We start from the raw sequence: 18792 nt of genomic DNA, 5'->3' as shown, positions 1-18792 counted from the left end.
AGAGAGAGAGAGAGAGAGAGAGAGAGAGAGAGAGAGAGAGAGAGAGGGAGGGAGGGAGGGAGGGAGGGAGAAGGGAGGAGGGAGAGGAGGAGGAGGGAGGAGAGAGCGCGCGCGTGAGAGGAGGAAGGAGGGGGGTAGGAAAGAGAGCCAGAGAGCTAGAGATACTGAAGACCCAGTCAGTGCTGGGTGAAGGACTGAGGAGAACCTGTCTTCAGCGCTCTGAGAGCCACTCGAGATCTTTTGGGGAGCTCAAAAATTATGAATATGGGATCTGTCGCTGGAGCTGTTCTCAAGATGTTACTTCTGTTGTCTACTCAAAATTGGAACAGAGTAGAAGCTGGGAATTCATGTAAGTACACAGCAAATGATTTAAAACTTGCAGGGGGGCTCCGCGCAAAACTTTGATTCTGTTGTTTTTCACGATTAATCTTTTCAACTAGAATTGCTGCGGGGCTAGAAAAAACAGTACCGGAGAATTGTGCAAATATGAACGGGTCCTTTTGGTCTGGTCAAAATATGCAAAATGTTATTTGGATTTTTTTTTTTTTTTACTAGCAGAATCTCACTCTCTTTGAATATTCATTGACCACACTCAACTTCTAGTAAAACATTAAATTAGCATCTTAATCTGGGACCAGCCCCCCCCCCCCCAATGTCTTCCATTGCGCCTGTCTTTAGGTTTTTGGATTTCATTGGGATTATTTGTCTACCAGGAAAACAAACCCCGCAGACTTGATATTCTGCTGCATTAGCTGAGATTTCTGAAGTTTGCGATTTAGCAGTAGCTGGCTGCATCTCTTAAAATGGTGCAGGCTAATAGCTGAAACATACTGCAGACTTCGCGGGCAGGCAGAACTGGGGGAGGCTCGTCTCAGCATTGAAGAGCTGTGTCCTCAAGCAGAAGAGCTCTCCTGGATGGGTACCCATCCCCACATCTCCCTTAAAGGAAAATCGTGCAGGTGATTGTGCCCCCTCCCCCGCCCACTTAAGTAGTGTTCTCTAGCGGTTGAATTTTCAACTTCATGTATTTGTGATTGATTGTCTTGGTGCTGACTGAGTTCATTGATTCAAGGAACATTTGTTACGGTCTCGGTCTCGTTGCTTAATTTAAATATCATCCAAAATACACTGGCCAACTCTTTCAGTCAGCTTGCCATCGGAGATGGGAAAAGTTTTAAAAGTTTACATTTGGCTTAAATTCTCTAGATGGAAGAATTTCCTCTTTTCATGCATGATAAAAACAGCTAAGCAAATACACAACTTTTTATTTCTTTCTCAGATTTTAAAGACAGCCCTTATCTGCTTCACAAGAAAGGGCTACACGGCCTGTTCAGGAATGGATGGGACCTGTCTTGCTGGCAGCTTTAGGTTTGGGAGACAAGAAATTGCTATAGAATCTCCTTTGCCTTAACTGTAGAGTCCTCATGAGGAAAAAACACAGGGAGCTCACTGTCACGAGCCCATGTCCATCCACTGGTGATTTTGTGCTTCCGTTTGCAGGAGCTCATTTAATGCCGGAATTTATCTGTCACTCTGCAAAGGAGAGAAGAACTTCACTCCCTGGCTGGACTGTTTCCCATTCAATTTTAAATCGAATGTGTGGGAATTCCATTAAATTAGTAAAATAGGCATAGTTTCACCCAGTCGAGATCTTAGGGGTCCTGCGGGGTGATGGCCTTGACCAGCCTTGTAGCAAATAAACAAACAAGGATGATACACAACAGACCTGAACCCACCTACCCACCCGCTCAGTTGAAGTTCTATGGCAAAGGTATAATTCCTTCTGCATCTGCAGGGGTTCGGCAAGAGGGAGCGCTAGAGGTCACTGTTGCGATAGGAAGGGAAGCATACCACAGACTCCTTCCCTTGAGTTGGGCAGAGCTTCACGCTGGCCTAACCCAGTTTGTCTTTCCTGTGCTTTTGCCTGCGCAACGTTTTGCAGTGTATTAATATGAATAATTGGGCTGTGAGCTGTTGATGTTTGTTTGCTTGCTTGAAATGCGATGCGAAGTGTCGCCGCAAGATCCGAGTGAAAAGGCTTTCCTTCCTAGTACATCTCAGCCAGAGAAAAAAATGAGCAGCTGAGAGTTGAGGAGAAGCCAGGGTTCAATTCTGCTTAGCTCTGCCTGGGCCTCCCATGGGTGCAGTTTCAATGTTGGATCTGTATCCATCGGGGGTTGATTTCTCTACGAAGTCATTGGACAAGCGTGGACTTAAAGTGAAGAAGAACACTTAAATATTAAAGCTGGAATTTTTAGTTGGCAGACCTGTTTAAGAGTTGACTTTTCTTCAAGTGTCAAAATTGGTAATTCAATGGCTTCTGAAAATTAAGGTGACTTTTTAGTAATTTTTTTTATTGGTATTTTGAAAATGCGACCTGCAAATGTCCAACAAAAGATATCATTTTCTAATTTTTATTCCTCACTCTTTACATTTTGGAGGAATCAGGGTTCACTTGTTGCTGGGTTGGGATAGAAAATGTGTCCTACTATACTATCAGTTTTGGAAGACGGAACATGTATTATGAATTAATGAACAGGGAATGTATATTAACAAAAGGACAGGCAACTGCAATCAGCACAAGATTTCCAAAGTTGCCTTGTAAGACTTCCCAAAACTCTCCTGAACCAGATTGCTTATTAATAAGAAGTGAATCAATCTCAAATCCCACAAGTAAAGTCAGGGGGAACTGAATATAAGCAAAAGAAAATTAAAGGCCTGTCTCTCAGGTGAATGTAAACACCTTTCTTCTTTATTTACAAGTGACTCACAAGGAGAAAAATCTGTCATCCACTGAGTCGGCCTTTGGGTAGCAGTAAGAACATGTGCCTAGGGGACTCTGTAAACCTGGGATTAGGTGAACTCTAATTTGAATATTAATTGATCTACTTAATCAACTGAGAAATTTGCATTAGAAAGATTCCATGCAAATACAGCCACCCTCTCTTCTCCCCACTCTTACATTTGCATGGGCATGCATGTGCTAACACACACACACACACACTCACACACACACACACACACACACATGTGTAAGTACAGATTACTAACTAATTCATGTGCCAGTAACACTCTTTGTCACTCTAGTCATTACCTGTGTAGTTAAAAAGAAATATATTGAATGGATTGTATTCTTTGTTTCTGGGGGAGTCCCATATGGCATTGTAAGCCAGCCCTAAGGTTTTAGTCTATGTCCAGATCAAGATAAGTTTGTTATTACATTGAATCATCCTTTTCGTGCAAACACATCGGCAGGCATCCTTGCTCACGGCTTGCTGTTTGAGAGGCTGTGCTCCTGGTTCTCTCTGGTTTCTTCTCTTCCTTCTAAGACAGAGGTTCCAGAACATGGGAAACAGTGATTTATGTATTCTACACTTGTTCTTAAGAACTCACAAATTCTAAATGCCAAGATAGTTTTGGGAGGCTGACTCACCACTTAAGAAGGGTGGGGTATAACTAGTAAGGCTTGGAAGAGCTTTATTTTGGTTTCATTCTTACAGATCACATGATGGAAGACACAATGAGCCTCTCTCTGAGAATAATTAATGCCCACCAAATAGCTCACTTAATGACCGAGTCAGAAGTCAGCTTCTGACCATGTTCTTCCTTTCCTTTAATTGAAATCAGGGATGTGTTTGATATCTACTCTGAAGGAAGTACCAGGAATATGATAAAATCAGTAATAGGGAAAAGTGGCTTCCTATGTAGATGACCTTTCTTACTGATTCTTGGGTACAATTCAGATATAGCTGGACAGATTCTCAAGTTCTTAAAATTCAGTGTTGTGATTCTTTCTGGAAGCTTCTATTGGTTCTTTTCTCTCCTCCAGATATTCTGCAGTAAAATAATGAAATAACTACAATGTAATAACAAGATACTGGTGGGTTTGATCCAGGATCCCATGTTGGAAGTGCAGGACAATGAGCTCTCTGACTTACCCCTTGGATCATGTGCTATCATTCACTTGATGCCTTCTCTCCACTCACTGCGTCTGCTATGGATCATTTCTGATCATTCTGTATACAATTAACATAGCTTATAAGCAAACGTGGAGGCCAAACATGTCTTTCACATTATACCTTGTCCTTAATTAAAGTAATAAATAATCATTGTTATCTCCTGAAATTAGTCTGGGAATTCATATCACATAAAAACAATCAGTCAGTCTGTATGTCGGTGGACTTGTTTTTTCCAATAAAAATAGATCAATGGAATTGTATGTGGTTATTGGAAAGAGGTTGCAATATTTTTCTCAGGGTTTGGCAGAGTATGGCCCATGGGGCAAATCTGCCCTTACACCTGTCTTTATTCTGACTATGAACAGTGGGTTTTGCGTCTTTACCTGAAAAAAAAAAAAAAACCCACAACAAATTTAAGAGAATTCTTTGTGGCACAAAATGACGGCACTAAAATTTGAAATTTAGTCACCTGTCTCACTTATGCAATGGCATGAGCAAGATTTGTATTTACATAGTATTATACTCTGAATTTGGTAAAATTTTATTAGGACTGTCTTTATTCTTGCTTTATAAGTATCTAGGTAATATTCTATATTATCTCTCTGCTCCTTTGTAGAAAAACTCCATTGACCCCTGATATATAGCGTATGGTGTAATGATGAACTGCAGGCATGCACAGATTATATTAATTGATAAAAATGTTCATCACACACATACTGAAGGAGTTCCTCACCCTACTGACAAGTATAACAAGAGATCATATTTTCTCTATTTGTTTCTCCTAAATGACTATTTTTGAGCAATCTCATTTCTATGACTATGCATTACCTCCAATTTATTAGTAAAGTTCTACAGCACTTTTGGTGGCTAAAGGGGCATTTTTAATCTTAAGTAATTGGATTCCCATGCAGTGCTTGATAAATATGTGAGCAATATCACCCTAAATACTTAGGATGAAAATTCTGCTCTTACTTCACATGGTCAGGAGCATAAACTATTCTACTCTATATGAATCAGAACTTGGATTTTGAATCAAATCGATCATAAGGAAAATGGTCTTGTTTGAAGATGCTTTGAAAGTAACTCAGTAGATTCCTCAAAAAGCTCAAATTGGCAAACTTTCTAGAACAAATTGAAAAAATAGATTTTCATTTAAGAACTACCCACTGAGAATTCACAATAATTAAGCAAGTGTTTTCTACCTACTCATGCCAGTGTAATTAATTTGTATGTAAATATCTTGTCCATTTGCAATTGTATTTACTTTTGATTTCCAGAAACTAACTGTTAGGTTAATTTTATTTATATTACACTATAACAGTCTAAAGAGTAAGCTAAAATGTGATGTATACTATAAAAATATTTTTATATTATAATTAAAATTGGTTATTTGTTAAAATTCTATTTTTTATAATTTATTCAATTATTTATTTTTTTCCTCTGGAGACAGAGTTTCATGTGGTTCAGATTGCCTTTGACCTTGCTGTGTCTGACCTTCAACTCCTGATTCTAAGGACTTTGCTCCCAAGTTCTGGAATTACAGGCACGTGCTACTACTATGCCTGGCTCATAACTTGTTTTGGTTTGTTTGTTTGTATTTTTGAGATTGGGAGTCATTATAGTCCAGTGTGTAGACCAGGGTGGCCGGAAACCAACAGAGATCGATCCACTTGTCTCTGCCTCCTGAGCACTGGATTAAAGATGTGCGGCACCACACCTGGTTCAGCTTTAAATGAAGATTCAGGCTTCTCATCCTGGGCCATTTTTTAAGTTGAGAAACTTATGAAGATGTCACCTAGGATGGGTTTTTGTTAGAAGGGGGGCAACTGACTTACAGTCCTCTATTGGACATAGATGCTTAGGGACAGTGACCTTGACAGTCCAAAGCTTTGAATGTGGCTTCAAATTAGAATATCAGTCGGGCTTCACAAATGCCCATTTTTCTGTGTAGAGTGAAAATCTCTTTTATCTCAGATCAATCAATACTGGACCTTTAATGTTGTCAACTAATGAATCATTTGACCTTTAAATGGCCAGTTAGCCCCAGATTAGCCAAGAAATCCTTCACTCTTTGTGTTGTTTGTTTTGAGAGAGGATCTCAGGTAGCCCATGCTGACTTTGAACTCTGCGTCCTCCTGCCTCCAAGAGCTGAGATTACAGCCATGCACCATCATGTCAGTAATCAGTGTTTTTAAAAAACAAACAAACAAAAAAACCCAACCAGCCAACCAACCAACCAACCAACCAACCAAAAAATAAATCCCACCCAATCTTTTCCTTTCCTCTGTATTGAAAGTTTGCAAACTGCAAACAGTAGGAAGATAAGACAGCATGGCTACACAAATCCCAGGAATGCATATTCATATTGGTAGCTTATTGTTTCTGGTGAAATAATAAAGAACTGCATACTTTGATCTGATTTCCCCCCCATTGCTTATAGCTTATTATTTTCCATTTTTATTGATTCAAACATTTTGGCACCACTGACTTGTTTGATATGTATCTGGAATTATTGCTGTTTTCTTGTTAATTAGAATCACGGAAAAGGATTGATCCCTCTACAGGATATGTGACTTTGATAAAAGTTGTTTTTGTGAGTTTACCACATTCTTGAAGTAGAATGTGTTTTGCTCTTGCTGTTGTTGGAGTGAGCCCTGCCTGATGGTAGAGGTGACTGCAGGAGAGGAGGCTCTTCCAGGCAGAAACCTTTAGAAATGCTCTTTAACAAACACATCTTCTGAAACATGCCTTGAGTTGTAGCATCAGATGGTATAGTTGGTTGTATTTTGCTCATTTTAAAGAGAAAAAAATCTCAGTGGGATGTGATAGCCCACTCATAATTCTAGTCCATGGGAAGATGAGGCAGGAGGATCATGAGTTCCAGTACAGATCTGATTACCTAGTGAGATCCCATTGAAAATGTCCAGGGGCTGGGGATACATTGGATATATTTTGGTGGTATAACAGTTGCCTAGCATGCTCATCATCCTAGGCTTCTACCCCTAGAACTTGCCACTCCCACTACGGAAGTCTAAGAACAGAAGAAAATGCCTTACTACAGAGTGATAAGTAGGGCACTTTGGGAGACCCTCTTGTGATCGCCTGAAGACTTTTTTCAAGGAGAATACACTTACCTTTGAACAGAATCGATTCAATTCAAATAATTTACTCTTGAAATTAACATAGCCACACAAAGAATTTGGGATCTTAAAAGAAAGTTTAAAATGTCTTTGCAAGTATAGTTTACTTGTAGTTCTAGGTTATAATAGACGGCATTTCTAAAACTAAAAAAAAAAAAAAAAAATGTGTGTGTGTGGTGTGTGTGTGTCTTGAGATACCATGCACCACATATGCACAGGAGCATTCCGATCCTAGAAGAGTGTGCTAGACTCTCTGTTACTGTAGTTATAGCCTACTGTGAGCCGCCATGCAGGCGCTGAGCTGAACCCACCCATGTCCTCTTCTAGAACAGAATGTACTTTAACCTCTGAGCCTCGCCTCCAGCTCTTACAGAGCATTCCTAAATGAGAGTGATGTCAGGTGGCTTGGGTATCATTGGGTTACGTTAATTTGGGGGAGGTGGGAGGCTGCCTGGGTGTCAGATTTCAGCATGGAGTCTCTTTGTACGTTCACAGTTCTGTAACTTTCATAGATGACCCTTTTTGTTTTTACCATATAGTTTGGGTTCCCAAATGTGCCAACAAGTTGGTCCAAGGGTCTGAAGCTGATACCGACCAAAATCTGCTATTACAATGTGACAAAAGTACTTTTGTTTCTCAATCAGCTTTCAAAAGGTAGAAATTTTTGTTAATTTTTTTTTTTTTACAAAGGTATTCATATCCGTGGTACCTGAAACTACAGGCCAAGGAATAATAGAATGTGCAGACCAACTTGCTTCATGTGATATTTGGAAAGAGAGTATGTGTTGGGCTTTTTGCCCCTTTCCAATAAAAATTTTTTTTTTCTGTCATGGTTCATGGGAAAACAGTACTTTGACAATGAAATTGGGGACATCTCATAACAGGACGTAAAAATGAGCCTGTTTATGTTGCAGTTAATGAGTCATTCCAGTGTAATAATTGGAAAAGTGAGTGAAGCCTGCAAACATTTGACATTTTAAGTAGTTCAAAATTAGTAACTATAAAAATTTTTAATGCATAATTATTTAATAGAGCAGTGATGGGATTTATCTAGAAGGTTTTTAAATCACAAAAATATGGCATAATATATATCATATCTATAGCTCTAATTACTTTTTTGTTTGTAAATTAAGTTCCTCTCATTAGTGGTTGTCTGGAGTAAGACTCTAGGGCCACAAAACACATATTTGATTCCATGACCTTTTCCCTCCTTCGCTGGCAATTATGGGGCTTTAAAATGGGATTATTGGGTTGATACTAGTCTGGAAGTAAATATATAAATATGTAAATATATAAATATATAAATATATAAATTCACTTATTTTCCTAAAGCACACTTATTGTACAATTGCTAGACAAACTGTTATGTTATTACTTGGCTTAGCAGTTGTAACCTACATAGATTGCTTTTGAATGTCCTCTGAAAAGCTATATAGATAATTCTTAAGAACAGTCATGATTCATGAGTTGGTAGGTTCCTGGAAGAACTGGACCAGACATTCAGTTTTTTGGCTCATGGCAGAGGTCCTCAGATCTTCCTGTTAGTACAAAGCAATACGTACCAGACCAATAGAGGGAGTCTTAGCGAAGTTGAGAAAATTAAATTTCTAGGCTAATAGCTTTGTTTAAAAAGATTGCATATTGATGTGCACCACACACACACATACACACAGGCATATACACAGGTATATGTGTGTGGTGTATATAACACACACACACATGCATATGATCCTTAAGGCTTGTCATTTGAAATCTGTTTATCATCAGGAGACAAGGAAAAAAGGAAGACATTACTTTGGAAACAACCTTTAAAGGACTTGAGTGGCTGACATAAAATTTTGTGTGTGTGTGTGTGTGTGTTGGAAGGCATTTTGACTGGTGTTCTGCTAATTAAGGTTGAAGTCTACCATTGTCCAAATAGCCTTGAGGCTTGGCACAAAATGTCAGACTCCCTTTACCAGAAGGGCTTCTCCTTCTCTGATCTTGTCTGGGCAGTACAAAACCCCTCACACACCTTTCTACCTGTGGAATGTTAGCCTTAGTTAGATTATAGGGTCATCTTCCTTTCTCCTCATAAGAACCCATTCAGCTAACACCTGTGATTTCTGGAATGCTTCCCCAAGCTAATGAGGCTTTCCAGCGCCTTAAGCCTTCAGCCAGTGACATTTGCCCACCCTGGATATTACTACCTTTTAACACAAACCATATAACCCTTGAATCACCCCAAGTTAAGTTGATCTGTCTCCCCAAAGCTGGTCCCTGCGTGTCATCATTACCTTAGATACTCAGGGCTTCTGAACCTCATCTTCGTCCCACTCTTCCCTACATCATCTGCCATTTCTGCTCCATTTGCCTTCAGAACTGATATTAGTCAATAATCCCTGAGGGCAAGAAGGGTTCCAGGATGGGGTTAAGGATGCGGATTTTAGGACAATACCCATAGGGGGTAGATTTTGAATTAAGTAGTGTTAAGACATAGAAAGTTGTGTTTCGCCTCCTGTCTGTATCACAGTCATTTCTAGAAAGGTTTAAAACAGTGTGTGGAGGTAGATATGTTACTCTGATACGAACACTGCCCAACATGAATGTATATTAAAACATAATGTGAATATGTACATAATGAATATGTACAGTTTTCTTGTTGTAAAGAAACCCATCATGACTGTCCTGGCTAGCTTTAGCTGGGAACTCAGCACAGCCTAGAATCACCTCAAAGGAATTTTAATTGAGTAATTGTCATCACCATCTGCCATTTCTGCTCCTTTTGCCCTCATAAACTGATATTGGCCAATGATCCCTGAGGGCAGGGAGGGTCTGAAGATGGGGTTAAGGATGGGATTTCAGGACATTACCCATAGGGGGTTGATTTTAAATTAAGTAGTGTTAGGACTGTGGGCATGTCTGTGAGAGATTGTCTTGATTATTGTTTGGTATAGGAGGGCCCAGCCCACTATGGGCATTACCATTCCATACATTAGTTTCTGTGCTGAGTAAGAAGGCACAAGCTTGAAGGAGGCAGCAAAGGTGTTCCTCCATGGTTTCTGCCTGCCCTTTCTCCTTTGAGGTCCTATCCTGACTTCCCTAGGTGATGGTGTGGGATCTGGAAGTATAAGACAAATAAACCCTTTCCTCCCCAAAGTTGCTTGTGGTCAGAGCAGTGTATTACAGCAACAGAAAGAAAACCAGAACAACCCAACTTCTGACAGCCAAACAAACAACTGTGTAGATTAAAATTTAAGAAAATAAGCTGGGTATGGTGGTGTACTTTGGGGTTGAGGCAGGAGGACTGCAAGCTTGAGGTCAGCCTAGACTATATAGTGAGTTCAAAGTTCAAGGTCAACTTATAAAATATGATATATATATATATATATCATACTATTTATATGATATCTATATCTATATCATACTATCTATATGATATAGAAAATCTATAATTTTTAGATTTTTATAATATGATATATTTATATCTATACTATCTATCTCTATCTCTATCTCTATCTCTGTCTCTATTGATATAGATATAGAGAACCAAAGAACAGAAAGTTGGGATGGGGTGGTAGTTGTGGAAGTCTTGGATAAGTTGGGAGTGGGCAGTTGGAGTAGCTAAGCTGAAAGAAGCATATTGTATAGATGTATAAAATTCTCAGAGAAGAAATTAAAATACTATATTAAAAGACACTAAAACATAATAAAACATTAACAAAGCATCTTTTGAGATGCTGTTTAAATTTTCCCCGAACATAGACAACTGTATCTCTCTTTTATCACTTCAGAGTTCATTATTTTGTAGGATGTGGCATGATTACTCTAATATTTGATCCGACTTTCCATCATCCCCTAAATTCTAGCTTCTGTCAACATGACATAGAGGGTGGAACATGAGGCAGGAGAGATGGTGGGTTCGTAGCCACTGGGCAAATCGGAGAAGAGTGTAGCTCTCAAAGGCCGTGGCACGGTGGAGTGATGCTTGTACCCAGAACAGGGCATCACAAAGTTTGGCATCTGTCACATCGTTTGGTTTTATTTCTCAATTTGAGCTGATTATAAATAGAAAGAGTTTCTCTCTCCAAGGCAGAAGGCTGCATGCATGCCCACTGATCCTCATAGTTAAGGATTTATAATACATATTTACATTTGCCACGTTTTAGATGTTTAGGACTTAATTAAAAGAACGTTGCTAAAATAAAAGCAATTCTGTCTAAATTGGCGGCGAGGGAATTCTGTGCGAGGTTATAAAGCTATTCAATTAGGTGCCTTTGTGGCATGGCGTGTATGATTCCAGGCTTGTTTGAACTGTTGTGCTTTGGCGTGTAGACTGTCTTATCACCCGGTTAAGAAAACTTGACATGTCTAAACCGTCATGATTGCTACATCTTGAGTATCACGAGATGTCTGGCCTTTCCTAAACATCTACCCAACCTACAAACACAGAAAATCCGGGAACAGAGTTTTTAACAAGTAAAGAGAAAAAACATGGAGGATAACACATAGTCTTGTAAACTCATAGCCTTCTTTATCACAAAATGTAACAAGAAAACATAAACTATTTCCTAATTAAATATCCTATCTATTGAAGAGCCAGGAGAGAAGAGGGCTCATAAAAATGGCGTGTAGGGTATTGCAGTACTAAAAGTAAAATTATACCCAGAATAATTTGCTCTGTTTAACATGTAAAACTGAGATTAAATTCATTTTTTAAAAAATGGTCCTCTTTGTGGGATGACCGTAGTCACTTTGGGAAGAAGCCTTGTTATGTGTTTGCCCATGGAATGTTTTTTTTTTTCTGAGATACATGTGTGTAACTGCAACATAAACGAGATTATTGGGAAGAGAATGTATGTAGTGACATTAATCATTAGAACATCCTCCAGAGAAGATGGCAGGAAGTTCTCTGTTCCTCTGAGTTAGCAAAATCAAGCCTCCCGTGACCATTTTCCTCTCTCATTTCCCTAGATGTAAGGACGATCTGGCTATGACATCTGTCATGTTTAGCGATTGCCAGGAATGACTTGGCTGATCTGGCTGGTGTGACATCTGTCCCCTCTTCCTTCCTTACTCTGAACTGCAGCATTCCTCTTTCATCCATTCCTTATTAGGCAATACTTTTTTTTTTAAAATGACACAACACTGTCTTTGCAAGTGAGTCTGACAAAATAATCCATGTATTTATTCCATGTCAAAGCTTTTGGGTTTGGAGAAGAACAAAGAAAGATCTTTGGTGATCTTTTCCTGCAGGGGAGTGTTTCCATGTTTTAGCCCAAAGTTACCTGCCCCGAGGACTATGGGCTGTACTGGATCCTCTTGTATTCCTGCCCTTGTCTCTGTTTACTGCATTTTCTTCCTTGAAATTCTGCCCATTAGTCTGAGTCCACCACCCTCCCCCCATTTAATCTTCACTTGTTCTCTTCACTTTACTAATCCACCTAACATCCCCGGCTTCTGAAACACTTCAGAACATTTTCCTAAATGTTATTTTACTTTTTAGTTACTGGGGAGGGGGTACATATTCCACAGCATGAGTGTAGAGGTCAAAGGGCGATTCTTCTTGGGGTTGGTTCTCTTTTCCTTCTTTTATGTAAGTTCTGGGGATGATCCTCTCACATGTGCAGGCTTGGAGATGAAGTGTTTTTACCAACTGAGCCATATTATTGGTGTGTGTGTATGTGTGAAGATATAGGTATGTGAATATGTGTGTATACATCTATGTGAATGTGTATGTGAATATGTATATATGTGGTACATGCGTATAGGTGCATGTTTTGCAAGCGTGGTGCACTATATTATGTTTGCCCATGGAGGCTGATCTCGGGACTCACCTTCCATTCTTCTACTATACTCTTGGTTGCTACTCTAGGTTGCAACTCTAGGTTGCTCTGGTGATCCTGTGTCCACCTTCTAAGCCTGGAGATAGAGGTGAGCTGCCAAGCTCCCCTGATATTTGCATTGGGTTTCTGGGCATACGAACTTCAACCCTAGACTTGGGTGCCAAGAACCTAACCACTGAGCAATCTCCCTCTCCCTGGAAATCTGTTTAAAGCAGGTTTCACTCCATTCCTCTGTGGGCTCTTAACTGAGCAAGCTGCCATCGCTGTCAACATTCCTTGGCAGAAATCCCCTCTCACCTTGAGAGCTTGCATGGCCAGAACAAGGAAAGCTGGTATTGAAAAAAGTCTCATTTACAGAACTATAAAAATCTCTGACAAAGTGAAGGTATTACTTCGGAGATATTTGTAAACACACCATCTAGCGCAGTTCCTGCCCTGGAGAGGGTTCCACGTGAGTGGGAGAGGAAGTCCATGCATGGCTTTTATCTTATTTTCTAGTTGAAACATGAGTGTCATTGAAGATAGGCAGGTAAACCAGGAGGACATCTGTTATTTGAATGATTAAGACAGCCGTTTATATGGGTGGATCCTCCCCCGCCTTCTTTTTCTCTGCTAACTCTTTACAAATTTGCCATTCTGTTTTCCTCTATTAGACTCATTTGCGTACATCCCAAGCTGTCAGTAATGTTAAGTGGCTGACCTATCGTTCTCTCTCTCTTCCTCCTTCTGTATGCTTTTTAAAAAAATAAAGCAACTGTAGTTTCATAGGCTACTGGATCAAATCATTTTGATTAGGACTCTCAGAGGACAGGTCAAAATAAACATGCACACACAAACACATGTGCACACATGCACACACATATGCACATGTATACACACATACACAGACACACACAGACATACACAAACACATATGCATTGTTGTTTACACACACACACACACACACACACACACACACACACTATAAGCATAAACTGAATAGCTGCTGCCTTCTTTGGGGTCATCCTGGGTCTGTCCTCCTTGGTTACCCCCTCCCATACCCTCACCCCTCTACACACACACCCGGAGGCAGCCTGTAAGTTGGAAGTTGTACAAAAGTGACCTTCTGTTCTCCAGGAAGACATCGCCAGCTCCTTTATCCACCTTAATTTCAATTCCTGCTTATAAACATTTACTTTTGCTTTTATTTTAATTTTTTCTATTTATTTATTTATTTATTTATTTATTTATTTATTTATTTATTCATTCATTTATTTATTTATAGACAGGGACTCTCGGTGTAGCCCTGGCTGGCCTGGCACTTACGATGCAGTCCAGGATGACCTACAATTCCCAGCCGTCCTTGTCTATCAGCTTCTCCTGAGTGTTGAGATTCTAGTCACATGATAGAATTCCCAGTTCTATGTTTTCTAGTTTGAAAACTTACCTCATATATAGAGACTAAGGAAAAACAAACAAACAAATAAACAAACAACGACAAAGCAAACCCAAAGGCTTTCGACCCCATCTCTACTTTTTCTTTTCCTCACTCCCTCTGCTCAGAATCCGCCAGCTGTTCCCTTGCTCTTAGCCTGCCCGTACACATGACGTTTCTTCCCATGGCCTGGAGCCAGTGTTGCCTGCATTGATGGGTTCTTAACTTTTAATTTCCTCTTTTAATTGCACAACGCTTGTTTTTTAAAGCAACACGTTTCTTATAGAACCCTCTCACATCTTTCCAGATTCCTTTCACGTCTCTCCCTTCTTGTGGTACACAGTTGTGATTTTTTTTTTAAATTTATTGCCAGCTTTATATAGTTCACAGCTTTCCACGACTGGTGACATGTGCTGTCATTAACAATGACAGATATTCTGCTTTCGTTGGGCTCCGTGGGCTCTAAGGGACTGGAGTGTGGACTCCACTTTCATTCTCTTCTCGAGCGTAGGCCCGTGAGGCAGATTGAAAGACTCCTTTACAAAGTAGGAAACAGGGGCCTAGAAGGCTGTTCTCATTCTACCAAAGATGGAAGAATAACAGAGCTGACGAGCGGCTCCATTTCACCGACTTCACACATTGTTTTCTCCAGGAATCTTTCAAATGCCTCTTCTGAGTGTTACAGCACACCTGTGTCCCCTATCAGGGTCTTTAAGAGTGGCATGTTCCCATTTTAAATATGCATTTTAGGGTCTGCAAAGATGGCTCTTCAGTGAAGAGAATCATTACTCTTCTACAGTTTGGTTCCTAGCACCCATACAGGGTGGATCACAGAAACCTATGCCTTCTGCTGGCCTCTCCTGGCATCCACACTCATGTGCACTTACTGTCACACCCCAACATTCCCAGGGTCTGTTGTTCACCAGCCCAAGAGGACAAAGGGAGCCCATGAGTACAACAGAAATGGTAGACTTCCGGGTTCAGCTTCAGCGAGGCAGGTCAACTTTATTTGGGATGAAGCAAGGGCTATATAGTTTTGAGGAAGTGGGTAGGGATGTCCAGGATGGGTTAGAGCTTAGGGTACCGAAGAATGCCTCATTTGCATGGAAAGGCATTACAGGAATTCCAGTGCTTGCTGGACAGGCTTTTGTTGGGAGAAAGGAAGCTGAAGCTGTAGTCTCACCAAGGCTACATGACATTCTGTGGGTAGAGGATATGAAGGTCAGGCTCTGCAGTTCAGGATGGGGAGAGGAAGCCCTGCAAAGAAAAGGAGCTGTCCAGACACAGAGGAGTGCTACCTTTAAGCACACATGTGCACACATGTGCACACACACACACACACACACAGATGTATACACATACAAACATTCAGGCACACACACAAACATATAAACAAAATAAATCTTAAAACTATGTATTTTATGTATTTTAAACTTTTGCATAAGAGTGATCCATGTTTCTGGAGCATGACATTTTGATGCATGTATGTAATGTATAAGATGAGTCTCATAGGAGATCACCTAAAATATGTACCATTTCTTTGTATTATGGAGCTAGAAAAATGTTCCCTACAATCAGATTTGAAATATTCAATAGATTGCTACCAATTGCAATTATATTCTTGGGACTCTCAGTTATCATTTTCTCATTGATTTAACAAAATGCAACTTTAGGGAGGAAGGATATAGTTGCTTGCACTCTATATGGCTATGGGCCAAGCCGAGCATCGTGTAGGGGAAGGAGTAGCAAAGTTCATGGTGACAAGCACAGTTAGCAGAGCCTCTCATGTCTTTCTGGCCAGGAAGCACAGAGCTAGATTTAAACCGGAAGTGGGCTATGCCTTTAAGGGTGAACTGTATCTGCTGTCTGGCTCACAGCCCTAAGGTTTCTGCTGCCTCAAACAGTATCATGGCTAGGGACCAAGCATTCATATACATGAGCCCAGAGGTAGGACCATAGGGCATATCACATTCAGACCATAACATGTGCTATTGGATGAAACAATTCCTCTACCAGGCACACCCAGCCACCGCAGTCCCCATGTCTTCTGCCCTCTCTGGCTATTATAACTTCTAAAGAATTCTTTATTTTTATTAAAATCCAGTGTGCACACGGGAGTGAGAATCTGGCAGTTGTCAGATTTGTTGGAAAAAAACCTGAGGTCATTCTTCTGTTTCTATTCTAATATCCTGTCACTTGTACTTTAAGGGCAAACTTACTCACTGGTTAGAGTGAAACATTAGGCAATGGTAAAATTTATCCTTTTCAAAAAAAAAATGTCTCCAGAACCATCTTGCTTCCTGGTACTTAAGATCCATATATTCCCTCTATACTCTTTCTAATCAACACCTCCTAGAACAGGAATATATGAGGCTAAAACTTCCCAAGGCACAAAGAAAAGCCAGCTCCTCTCCGCAGCTGCGCCATGCCTGGCCGAGTGCTCTCTGCTGGCTTCATTTCTTTCTTCCATCAAAGCCTCTCTCCTCCCTGCCGTGCAGAGGAACGCACGCTCCTTATGGCTGCTCTGGGCCTCTTCTAGGTCTGCCCTGACAAAATAGAACAGCTTGAGTGCCTAAAGCAACAGGAGTTCATGTTTTCTACGCCTCTGAAGTCTGGAAGTCCAAGATCAATCCAGGTCAGGGGTCAGGGTTGGTTTATGGTGAATCTTTTTTTCCCCCTGACTTGTGATTTTTACCTTCTCCCCATGACCTCAAGAATATGGTAGCATGCTTATATGAGTGTAAACATATATACATGAGTGTGTGTGTGTGTGTGTGTGTGTGTGTATGTGAGAGAGAGAGAGAGAGACAGAGAGAGAGAGGGAGAGGGAGAGGGAGAGAGGGAGAGGGAAATGGAGAGGGGGAGAGAGAGGGAAAGAGAGAGATAGGGAAAGGGAAAGGGAGAGAGAGAGAGGGAGAGGGAAAGGGAGAGATCTTGAATATTTTCTACTCTTATCAGGACATTATTCCTGTTAGATAAGGGTCCCACCCTTAGAATATCACTTAACTATAATTACCTTTTCCCTCAATACCTCTCTAAATACTGACATGTCAGTGATTAGGTTTTCCACATATAACTTTTGGGTGTATATAATTCAGTCCATAATATAGGTTGAATCTTACAACTGTCTGCATAAAGTAACTCTTGATCTGAAGAGAGATTTCTCAAGTTCAACAGCATACATATTTTTACACACTGATGCCTGAAAAATGAACAAATCCATTCTCCATTTGGATAGATCCCTCTTCAGTGTCATTGCTGAAAACACTTCTAGTGAGTCCATCTGTTGCCTGGTCTTCGTAAGTTCACCACTGCCCTGTCTTTTGCTTTTGATCCCCGTACTCTCTAGGTGCCTCTACCCAGGAATTCCTGACACCTGAAAGAAGTGTGTACCTTAATGATACAAAAATGCCTTTCCATAAATTCACAGAAGTTCGACATCTTTGAAGAAAGTCATTTCCCTTGAGCACATTATTGTATTTCTAACGTTCCTTCCAACAGTCTCAGATATTCAGAAGTTGGTAGTTCATTGTCCTTTGTTAAAATCACCTCAGTATTTACCATTATTCCCTTAGCTGTTATCTCAAGTATTATTTTTATCCCCTTTTGATTACATTCCTCTTTATGCTTCTGAGCTCCAGTTGGATGATTTGCTGTGAGTGTTTTGTGCATAGCCCCTTCTGCAACAAAATGGATCATACAATTTCTTAGTCCAGGTCCTGTCCCCTGAATCACACAGCACAACTTTCTCTCCTTCTCCTTATGATCTCTTCATGTCTATCCATAGACAAACAAACAAAACCACCATCTTAATAACTCTTAAGTTTTCATTTATATTTTATTAACTGTTTTGATCACTTTGTACAGTGTATTTTAATCACACTCATTTCTTCTTCCAACACCTTGCGGATCCACCATTTCCTTCCCTATCCACCCAACTTTGAGACTTTGTCTTCAAAGAATTTTTTTAAATTTAAACTCATTCTGTCCAATTTCATCCTTCTCATATACTGTTGAATGTATGGCCTCCCTGGTTCCATGCTGGGGTTTCATCTGGTTTGAGCTTGCGCAGGTCATGTGCATACTGTGGCAATATCTGTCAGCTCATATGTTCAACTTCCCTGCTATGTCAAGAAAACACCGGCTCCTTGTCATTGATCGCTCCTGGCTCTGAAAACCATTGTGTCCCTTCTGAAATGATCCTTGAGTCTTTGGCAGGAGGGTTGTGTGGTAGATATCTCAGTTAGGGGGTCGTCTTAAGTCTCTTATTCTCTGCACCTTGACCAGTTGTGGGTCTTTGTAATCAATTTAAAACTTGTCTAGGTTTAGATTTGTCAAATGCCTTCTGAGTGGTGGCGGGAGCCGGGACAGCTGTTCACCATATATTATTTCACTGCATGTAAACACAGCAGCTGTTCCTACTCAGTCTTTTCTCCTCTGTGTGTTCCCCTCT

General features: G+C 40.3%; 1 protein-coding gene across 1 annotated transcript in view; it reads left to right on the top strand.

Annotated features, from left to right (window-relative positions):
• Positions 1 to 258: 258 nt before the first annotated feature.
• Positions 259 to 18792, top strand: part of Cntnap4 (contactin associated protein family member 4) — a 295010-nt gene continuing 276476 nt past the window's right edge. The window contains 1 exon segment of the mRNA XM_052166567.1: positions 259 to 349. Within this exon segment, the coding sequence (XP_052022527.1) occupies positions 259 to 349 (91 nt within the window).

The sequence above is a fragment of the Apodemus sylvaticus genome, chromosome 21, assembly GCF_947179515.1.
Source record: "Apodemus sylvaticus chromosome 21, mApoSyl1.1, whole genome shotgun sequence".
NCBI lineage: Eukaryota > Metazoa > Chordata > Mammalia > Rodentia > Muridae > Apodemus > Apodemus sylvaticus.
Note: the sequence above shows the minus strand (reverse complement) of the source record. Positions and strands in the feature narration are given on the sequence as shown.